Source organism: Oncorhynchus mykiss, chromosome 31, assembly GCF_013265735.2.
Source record: "Oncorhynchus mykiss isolate Arlee chromosome 31, USDA_OmykA_1.1, whole genome shotgun sequence".
Taxonomy (NCBI): Eukaryota; Metazoa; Chordata; class Actinopteri; order Salmoniformes; family Salmonidae; genus Oncorhynchus; species Oncorhynchus mykiss.
The window spans coordinates 2,079,220-2,090,699 of NC_050571.1; the positions used below are offsets into that span (position 1 = coordinate 2,079,220).

The 11,480-nt window shown below is 38.1% G+C and overlaps 1 protein-coding gene across 1 annotated transcript in view; it reads right to left on the reverse strand.

The window, feature by feature from the left end:
• The window catches only part of sh3bgrl (SH3 domain binding glutamate-rich protein like), a 55,523-nt gene extending 44,302 nt beyond the window's left edge, over window positions 1-11,221 (reverse strand). Inside the window, exon 1 of the mRNA XM_021583212.2 lies at window positions 10,760-11,221. Within this exon, the coding sequence (XP_021438887.1) occupies window positions 10,760-10,804 (45 nt within the window). The 5' untranslated portion in view covers window positions 10,805-11,221. The remainder of the gene's footprint in view (window positions 1-10,759) is intronic.
• Window positions 11,222-11,480: the final 259 nt, after the last annotated feature.

Here is an 11,480-nt window from a genome sequence, read left to right on the forward strand (position 1 = left end):
AAATAACAGTAAAGATTACACTCACAAAAGTTCCAAAGGAATAGAGTCATTTCAAATGTTGTATTATGGCTATATACAGTGTTGTAACAATGTGCAAATAGTTAAAGTACAAAAGGGGAAATAAATCAACATAAAAAATATATGGGTTGTATTTACAATAGTGTTCTCTCTCTCTCTACTCTTGCCAGATAGTTCTCATGGTGGGTTCCTGCATGCTGCAGTGACTCTATGTCAGTTCCTCTCAGGCTCTCCTCCTCTCTTCAGTCAGTCAGCAGTATAGGGACACTCTGTTAACAACACTGCTTTGAGACTCAGCTAACACTAAACTGACGCAACAAACACTCCACTGACACTCTGCTGACACTCTACTGACACTCTACTAAAACTCTACTTACTGACACTCTACTGACACTCTACTAAAACTCTACTTACTGACACTCTACTGACACTCTACTAAAACTCTACTTACTGACACTCTACTGACACTCTACCGACAGTCTACTGACACTCTGCTGACACTATACTGACATTCTACTAAAACTCTACTTACTGACACTCTACTGACACTCTACTGACATTCTACTAAAACTCTACTTACTGACACTCTGCTGACACTCTACTGACATTCTACTAAAACTCTACTTACTGACACTCTACTGACACTCTACTAAAACTCTACTTACTGACACTCTACTGACACTCTACCGACAGTCTACTGACACTCTGCTGACACTCTGCTGACACTACAATGACACTCTGCTGACACTCTACTGACACTCTGCTGACACTAAACTGACACTCTCCTGGCACTCTGCTGACACTCTGCTGACACTCTGCTGACACTCTACTGACACTCTACTAACACTATTAAAACTCTACTAACACTCTACTGACTCTACTGATACCATTAAAACTCTACTGACACTCTACTGACACTCTGCTATTACTGCTGACACTCTACTAAAACTCAACTAAAACTCTACTGACACTCTGCTGACACTACTAAAACTCAACTAAAACTCTACTGACACTAACATTCTACTGACACTCTGCTGACACTCTACTAACATTCTACTGACACTCTGCTGACACTCTACTAACATTCTACTGACACTCTACTGACACTACTGACATTCTACTGACACTCTACTGACATTCTACTAAAACTCTACTGACACTGCTGACACTCGACTAAAACTCAACTGACACTCTACTAAACCTCAACTAAAACTCTACAGACACTCTACTAAAACTCTACTGACACTATACTAAAACTCAACTAAAACTCTACTGACACTACTGACACTCTGCTGATAGTCTACTAACACTCTACTGACACTGCTGACAATCTGCTGACACTGAACTAAAACTCAACTGACACTCTACTAAACCTCAAATAAAACTCTACTGACACTATACTAAAACTCAACTAAAACTCTACTGACACTCAACAAAAACTCTACTGACACTACTAAAACTCAACTAAAACTCTATTGACATATGTATAGCCTACATATAGCCTACATATAACTGTCTGGTATGGCCTACATATAACTGTCTGGTATAGCCTACATATAACTGTCTGGTATAGCCTACATATAGCCTACATATAGCCTACATATAACTGTCGGGTATGGCCTACATATAGCCTACATATAGCCTACATATAACTGTCTGGTATAGCCTACATATAACTGTCTGGTATAGCCTACATAAAAACTGTCTGGTATAGCCTACATATAACTGTCTGGTATAGCCTACATATAACTGTCTGGTATAGCCTACATATAACTGTCTGGTATAGCCTACATATAACTGTCTGGTATAGCCTACATATAGACTACATATAGCCTACATATAACTGTCTGGTATAGCCTACATATAACTGTCTGGTATAGCCTACATATAGACTACATATAGCCTACATATAACTGTCTGGTATGGCCTACATTTAGCCTACATATAACTGTCTGGTATAGCTACATATAACTGTCGGGTATGGCCTACATATAGCCTACATATAGCCTACATATAACTGTCTGGTATAGCCTACATATATCCTACATATAACTGTCGGGTATGGCCTACATATAGCCTACATATAACTGTCTGGTATAGCCTACATATAACTGTCTGGTATGTCCTACATATAGCCTACATATAACTGTCTGGTATAGCCTACATAAAAACTGTCTGGTATAGCTTACATATAACTGTCTGGTATGGCCTACATATAACTGTCTGGAATGGCCTACATATAACTGTCTGGTATGGCCTACATATAACTGTCTGGTATAGCCTACATATAACTGTCTGGTATAGCCTACATATAACTGTCTGGAATAGTCTACATATATACTACATATAGCCTACATATAACTGTCTGGTATAGCCTACATATAGCCTACATATAACTGTCTGGTATAGCCTACATATAACTGTCTGGTATAGCCTACATATAGCCTACATATAACTGTCTGGTATGGCCTACATATAGCCTACATATAACTGTCTGGTATAGCCTACATATAGCCTACATATAGCCTACATATAACTGTCTGGTATAGCCTACATATAACTGTCTGGAATAGTCTACATATATACTACATATAGCCTACATATAACTGTCTGGAATAGTCTACATATAGCCTACATATAACTGTCTGGTATAGCCTACATATAACTGTCTGGTATAGCCTACATAAAAACTGTCTGGTATAGCCTACATATAGCCTACATATAACTGTCTGGTATAGCCTACATATAACTGTCTGGTATGTCCTACATATAGCCTAAATATAACTGTCTGGTATAGCCTACATATAACTGTCTGGTATGTCCTACATATAGCCTAAATATAACTGTCTGGTATAGCCTACATATAACTGTCTGGTATAGCCTACATATAAATGCCTGGTATAGCCTACATATAGCCTACATATAGCCTACATATAACTGTCTGGTATAGCCTACATATAACTGTCTGGTATAGCCTACATATAACTGTCTGGTATAGCCTACATATAACTGTCTGGTATAGCCTACATATAAATGCCTGGTATAGCCTACATATAGCCTACATATAGCCTACATATAACTGTCTGGTATAGCCTACATATAACTGTCTGGTATAGCCTACATATAACTAACTGTCTGGTATAGTCTACATATAACTGTCTGGTATAGCCTACATATAGCCTACATATAACTGTCTGGTATAGCCTACATATAGTCTACATATAACTGTCTGGTATATCCTACATATAGCCTACATATAACTGTCTGGTATAGCCTATATATAGCCTACATATAGCCTACATATAACTGTCTGGTATAGCCTACATATAACTGTCTGGTATGGCCTACATATAACTGTCTGGTATGGCCTACATATAGCCTACATATAGCCTACATATAACTGTCTGGTATAGCCTACATATATAGCCTACATATAACTGTCTGGTATGGCCTACATATAGCCTACATATAACTGTCTGGTATGGCCTACATATAGCCTACATATAACTGTCTGGTATAGCCTACATATAGCCTACATATAGCCTACATATAATTGTCTGGTATAGCCTAGATATAACTGTCTGGTATAGCCTACATATAACTGTCTGGTATAGCCTACATATAGCCTACATATAGCCTACATATAACTGTCTGGTATGGCCTAGATATAACTGTCTGGTATGGCCTACATATAGCCTACATATAACTGTCTGGTATAGCCTACATATAGCCTACATATAACTGTCTGGTATAGCCTACATATAACTGTCTGGTATAGCCTACATATAACTGTTTGGTATTTTCTACATATAGTCTACATATAGCCTACATATAACTGTCTGGTATGGTCTACATATAACTGTCGGGTATGGCCTACATATAGCCTACATATAGTCTACATATAGCCTACATATAACTGTCTGGTATAGCCTACATATAGCCTACATATAGTCTACATATAGCCTACATATAACTGTCTGGTATAGCCTACATATAACTGTCTGGTATAGCCTACATATAACTGTCTGGTATAGCCTACATATAGCCTACATATAGCCTACATATAACTGTCTGGTATAGCCTACATATAGCCTACATATAACTGTCTGGTATAGCCTACATATAACTGTCTGGTATAGCCTACATATAACTGTCTGGTATAGCCTACATATAGCCTACATATAGCCTACATATAACTGTCTGGTATGGCCTACATATAGCCTACATATAACTGTCTGGTATGGCCTACATATAGCCTACATATAACTGTCTGGTATAGCCTACATATAGCCTACATATAGCCTACATATAATTGTCTGGTATAGCCTAGATATAACTGTCTGGTATAGCCTACATATAACTGTCTGGTATAGCCTACATATAACTGTCTGGTATAGTCTACATATAACTGTCTGGTATAGCCTACATATAGCCTACATATAACTGTCTGGTATGGCCTACATATAACTGTCTGGTATAGCCTACATATAACTGTCTGGTATAGCCTACATATAACTGTCTGGTATAGCCTACATATAACTGTCTGGTATAGCCTACATATAGACTACATATAGCCTACATATAACTGTCTGGTATAGCCTACATATAACTGTCTGGTATAGCCTACATATAGACTACATATAGCCTACATATAACTGTCTGGTATGGCCTACATATAGCCTACATATAACTGTCTGGTATAGCTACATATAACTGTCTGGTATGGCCTACATATAGCCTACATATAGCCTACATATAACTGTCTGGTATAGCCTACATATATTCTACATATAACTGTCGGGTATGGCCTACATATAGCCTACATATAACTGTCTGGTATAGCCTACATATAACTGTCTGGTATAGCCTACATATAGCCTACATATAGCCTACATATAACTGTCTGGTATAGCCTACAAATAGCCTACATATAACTGTCTGGTATAGCCTACATATAACTGTCTGATATAGCCTACATATAACTGTCTGGTATAGCCTACATATAGCCTACATATAGCCTACATATAACTGTCTGGTATGGCCTACATATAGCCTACATATAACTGTCTGGTATGGCCTACATATAGCCTACATATAACTGTCTGGTATAGCCTACATATAGCCTACATATAGCCTACATATAATTGTCTGGTATAGCCTAGATATAACTGTCTGGTATAGCCTACATATAACTGTCTGGTATAGCCTACATATAACTGTCTGGTATAGTCTACATATAACTGTCTGGTATAGCCTACATATAGCCTACATATAACTGTCTGGTATGGCCTACATATAACTGTCTGGTATAGCCTACATATAACTGTCTGGTATAGCCTACATATAACTGTCTGGTATAGCCTACATATAACTGTCTGGTATAGCCTACATATAGACTACATATAGCCTACATATAACTGTCTGGTATAGCCTACATATAACTGTCTGGTATAGCCTACATATAGACTACATATAGCCTACATATAACTGTCTGGTATGGCCTACATATAGCCTACATATAACTGTCTGGTATAGCTACATATAACTGTCGGGTATGGCCTACATATAGCCTACATATAGCCTACATATATCTGTCTGGTATAGCCTACATATATCCTACATATAACTGTCGGGTATGGCCTACATATAGCCTACATATAACTGTCTGGTATAGCCTACATATAACTGTCTGGTATGTCCTACATATAGCCTACATATAACTGTCTGGTATAGCCTACATAAAAACTGTCTGGTATAGCCTACATATAAATGTCTGGTATGGCCTACATATAACTGTCTGGAATGGCCTACATATAACTGTCTGGTATGGCCTACATATAACTGTCTGGTATAGCCTACATATAACTGTCTGGTATAGCCTACATATAACTGTCTGGAATAGTCTACATATATACTACATATAGCCTACATATAACTGTCTGGTATAGCCTACATATAGCCTACATATAACTGTCTGGTATAGCCTACATATAACTGTCTGGTATAGCCTACATATAGCCTACATATAACTGTCTGGTATGGCCTACATATAGCCTACATATAACTGTCTGGTATAGCCTACATATAGCCTACATATAGCCTACATATAACTGTCTGGTATAGCCTACATATAACTGTCTGGAATAGTCTACATATATACTACATATAGCCTACATATAACTGCCTGGAATAGTCTACATATAGCCTACATATAACTGTCTGGTATAGCCTACATATAACTGTCTGGTATAGCCTACATAAAAACTGTCTGGTATAGCCTACATATAGCCTACATATAACTGTCTGGTATAGCCTACATATAACTGTCTGGTATGTCCTACATATAGCCTAAATATAACTGTCTGGTATAGCCTACATATAACTGTCTGGTATGTCCTACATATAGCCTAAATATAACTGTCTGGTATAGCCTACATATAAATGCCTGGTATAGCCTACATATAACTGTCTGGTATAGCCTACATATAACTGTCTGGTATAGCCTACATATAACTGTCTGGTATAGCCTACATATAACTGTCTGGTATAGCCTAAATATAAATGCCTGGTATAGCCTACATATAGCCTACATATAGCCTACATATAACTGTCTGGTATAGCCTACATATAACTGTCTGGTATAGCCTACATTTAACTAACTGTCTGGTATAGTCTACATATAACTGTCTGGTATAGCCTACATATAGCCTACATATAACTGTCTGGTATAGCCTACATATAGTCTACATATAACTGTCTGGTATATCCTACATATAGCCTACATATAACTGTCTGGTATAGCCTACATATAGCCTACATATAGCCTACATATAATTGTCTGGTATAGCCTAGATATAACTGTCTGGTATAGCCTACATATAGCCTACATATAGCCTACATATAACTGTCTGGTATGGCCTAGATATAACTGTCTGGTATGGCCTACATATAGCCTACATATAACTGTCTGGTATAGCCTACATATAGCCTACATATAACTGTCTGGTATAGCCTACATATAACTGTCTGGTATAGCCTACATATAACTGTCTGGTATAGCCTACATATAGTCTACATATAGCCTACATATAACTGTCTGGTATGGTCTACATATAACTGTCGGGTATGGCCTACATATAGCCTACATATAGTCTACATATAGCCTACATATAACTGTCTGGTATAGCCTACATATAGCCTACATATAGTCTACATATAGCCTACATATAACTGTCTGGTATAGCCTACATATAACTGTCTGGTATAGCCTACATATAACTGTCTGGTATAGCCTACATATAGCCTACATATAGCCTACATATAACTGTCTGGTATAGCCTACATATAGCCTACATATAACTGTCTGGTATAGCCTACATATAACTGTCTGGTATAGCCTACATATAACTGTCTGGTATAGCCTACATATAGCCTACATATAGCCTACATATAACTGTCTGGTATGGCCTACATATAGCCTACATATAACTGTCTGGTATGGCCTACATATAGCCTACATATAACTGTCTGGTATAGCCTACATATAGCCTACATATAGCCTACATATAATTGTCTGGTATAGCCTAGATATAACTGTCTGGTATAGCCTACATATAACTGTCTGGTATAGCCTACATATAACTGTCTGGTATAGTCTACATATAACTGTCTGGTATAGCCTACATATAGCCTACATATAGCCTACATATAACTGTCTGGTATAGCCTAGATATAACTGTCTGGTATGGTCTACATATAGCCTACATGTAACTGTCTGGTATGGCCTACATATAGCCTACATATAACTGTCTGGTATAGCCTACATATAGCCTACATATAACTGTCTGGTATAGCCTACATATAGTCTACATATAGCCTACATATAACTGTCTGGTATGGTCTACATATAGCCTACATATAGTCTACATATAGCCTACATATAACTGTCTGTTATAGCCTACATATAACTGTCTGGTATAGCCTACATATAACTGTCTGGTATAGCCTACCTATAAATGCCTGGTATAGCCTACATATAGCCTACATATAGCCTACATATAACTGTCTGGTATAGCCTACATATAACTGTCTGGTATAGCCTACATATAACTAACTGTCTGGTATAGTCTACATATAGCCTACATATAACTGTCTGGTATGGCCTACATATAACTGTCTGGTATGGCCCACATATAACTGTCTGGTATAGCCTACATATAGCCTACATATAACTGTCTGGTATAGCCTATATATAGCCTACATATAGCCTACATATAACTGTCTGGTATAGCCTACATATAACTGTCTGGTATAGCCTACATATAACTGTCTGGTATGGCCTACATATAACTGTCTGGTATGGCCTACATATAGCCAACATATAACTGTCTGGTATAGCCTACATATAACTGTCTGGTATAGCCTACATATAGCCTACATATAACTGTCTGATATAGCCTACATATATAGCCTACATATAACTGTCTGGTATGGCCTACATATAGCCTACATATAACTGTCTGGTATGGCCTACATATAGCCTACATATAACTGTCTGGTATAGCCTACATATAGCCTACATATAGCCTACATATAACTGTCTGGTATAGCCTAGATATAACTGTCTGGTATGGCCTACATATAACTGTCTGGTATGGCCTAGATATAACTGTCTGGTATAGCCTACATATAGCCTACATATAACTGTCTGGTATAGCCTACATATAACTGTCTGGTATAGCCTACATATAACTGTCTGGTATAGCCTACATATAGCCTACATATAGCCTACATATAACTGTCTGGTATAGCCTAGATATAACTGTCTGGTATGGTCTACATATAGCCTACATGTAACTGTCTGGTATAGCCTACATATAGCCTACGTATAACTGTCTGGTATGGCCTACATATAGCCTACATATAACTGTCTGGTATAGCCTACATATAGCCTACATATAACTGTCTGGTATAGCCTATATATAGCCTGCATATAGCCTACATATAACTGTCTGGTATAGCCTACATATAACTGTCTGGTATAGCCTACATATAACTGTCTGGTATGGCCTACATATAGCCTACATATAACTGTCTGGTATGTCCTACATATAGCCTACATATAACTGTCTGGTATAGCCTACATATAGCCTACATATAACTGTCTGGTATGGCCTACATATAACTGTCTGGTATAGCCTACATATAACTGTCTGGTATGGCCTACATATAACTGTCTGGTATAGCCTACATATAGTCTACATATAGCCTACATATAACTGTCTGGTATGGCCTACATATAACTGTCGGGTATGGCCTACATATAGCCTACATATAGTCTACATATAGCCTACATATAACTGTCTGGTATAGCCTACATATAGCCTACATATAGTCTACATATAGCCTACATATAACTGTCTGGTATAGCCTACATATAACTGTCTGGTATAGCGTACATATAACCTATATATAACTGTCTGGTATAGCCTACATATAGCCTACATATAACTGTCTGGTATAGCCTACATATAACCTATATATAACTGTCTGGTATAGCCTACATATAGCCTACATATAACTGTCTGGTATAGCCTACATATAACCTATATATAACTGTCTGGTATAGACTACATATAGCCTAAATATAACTGTCTGGTATAGCCTACATATAGCCTATATATAACTGTCTGGTATAGCCTACATATAGCCTACATATAACTGTCTGGTATAGCCTACATATAGCCTACATATAACTGTCTGGTATGGCCTACATATAACTGTCTGGTATGGCCTACATATAACTGTCTGGTATGGCCTACATATAGCCTACATATAGCCTACATATACTGTCTGGTATAGCCTACATATAGCCTACATATAACTGTCTGGTATAGCCTACATATAGCCTACATAAAAACTGTCTGGTATGGCCTACAAATAACTGTCTGGTATGGCCTACATATAACTGTCTGGTATGGCCTACATATAGCCTACATATAGCCTACATATACTGTCTGGTATAGCCTACATATAGCCTACATATAACTGTCTGGTATAGCCTACATATAGCCTACATAAAAACTGTCTGGTATGGCCTACAAATAACTGTCTGGTATGGCCTACATATAACTGTCTGGTATAGCATACATATAACTGTCTGGTATAGCCTACATATAACTTTCTGGTATGGCCTACATATAACTGTCTGGTATGGCCTACATATAACTGTCTGGTATAGCATACATATAACTGTCTGGTATAGCCTACATATAACTTTCTGGTATGGCCTACATATAACTGTCTGGTATAGCCTACATATAACTGTCTGGTATAGCCTACATATAACTTTCTGGTATAGCCTACATATAACTGTCTGGTATAGCCTACATATAACTTTCTGGTATGGCCTACACCCTTCTACTGTACTGGCTGCTATTGGCTAAAACACATTTGAATGGAGTCATGTCTCCAGCTCTCCAGTGTGTCAGTTCAAACTGGGTGGGTGACCAACTGAGGCACGTCAGAGAATATTGTCTTATTGCTGATTAGAAATACATACTGTATCTGCACATCGTTATTATATACAGTATCTCCGCCTGGTAAAGAAACAGCCCAGCTAGGAGCTACAGCTGTGGCAGCCTACCTTCTCTATACCAGACCCCCCCACATGTAGTAAACCATCATCACCAGAACCCCCGACCCCTGCAAATCGTATGAAAAGTGTAAAAGTCGTTCTTACCGAGGTGGAACCGGAAGAGGTTGCTATATAGACCTTGATCACCATGTTAGAGTGCGTTGTCGCCGAGGCTCCAGTCAGGCAGATTGATGCTTTGCTCTGCTCTGTTCCAATAGTAATAATGTGAGTTTCACAGCGATGACTCACAAAACAACTTCCTCCAGTCCTGGTCTGAACGATCCGCCCCTCTTCTCTTTCTATTATTTCACACCGTCCGTTTCTCGTTGAATCATGTCACCGTGACTTGATCAGTGGCAAAAATTCGGCCACAGACTCAACAGCCTAAATGCCTGGACGTAAAGAGTCAGGAACTGTAACTTTCAAGAAGAAATATAACCTTCTAGTTCTAGTCTGTCCAGTCAATGTTATGTCTATTTTCACCTTCTGATTGAATTCCCTCATTAGCTCCACTTTGTGTCTGAATGCAACAATGTATCGAGAAGTAGCATCCATTAGAATGACGTCATAATCGAACCCAGTTACAGTTGGTTACAATGTCGCACCAGGTTGCGGTTAAAGGGCGTCTCAGAGCGCCCCCCAGTGGCATACATGAAACACTGCATCCCCACTACAATACCGGTACATCCGGCCTTTTGGGGGATTTTAGTCCAGTAAATTAATGGCTATGAATTACAATAGCTAATAGAAGTACTAGTTGGTCACATTTGAAGGTGATCATTCATATTCCGCCCTTTCTATCTCTATTCGGTGTGTCTGACTAGAT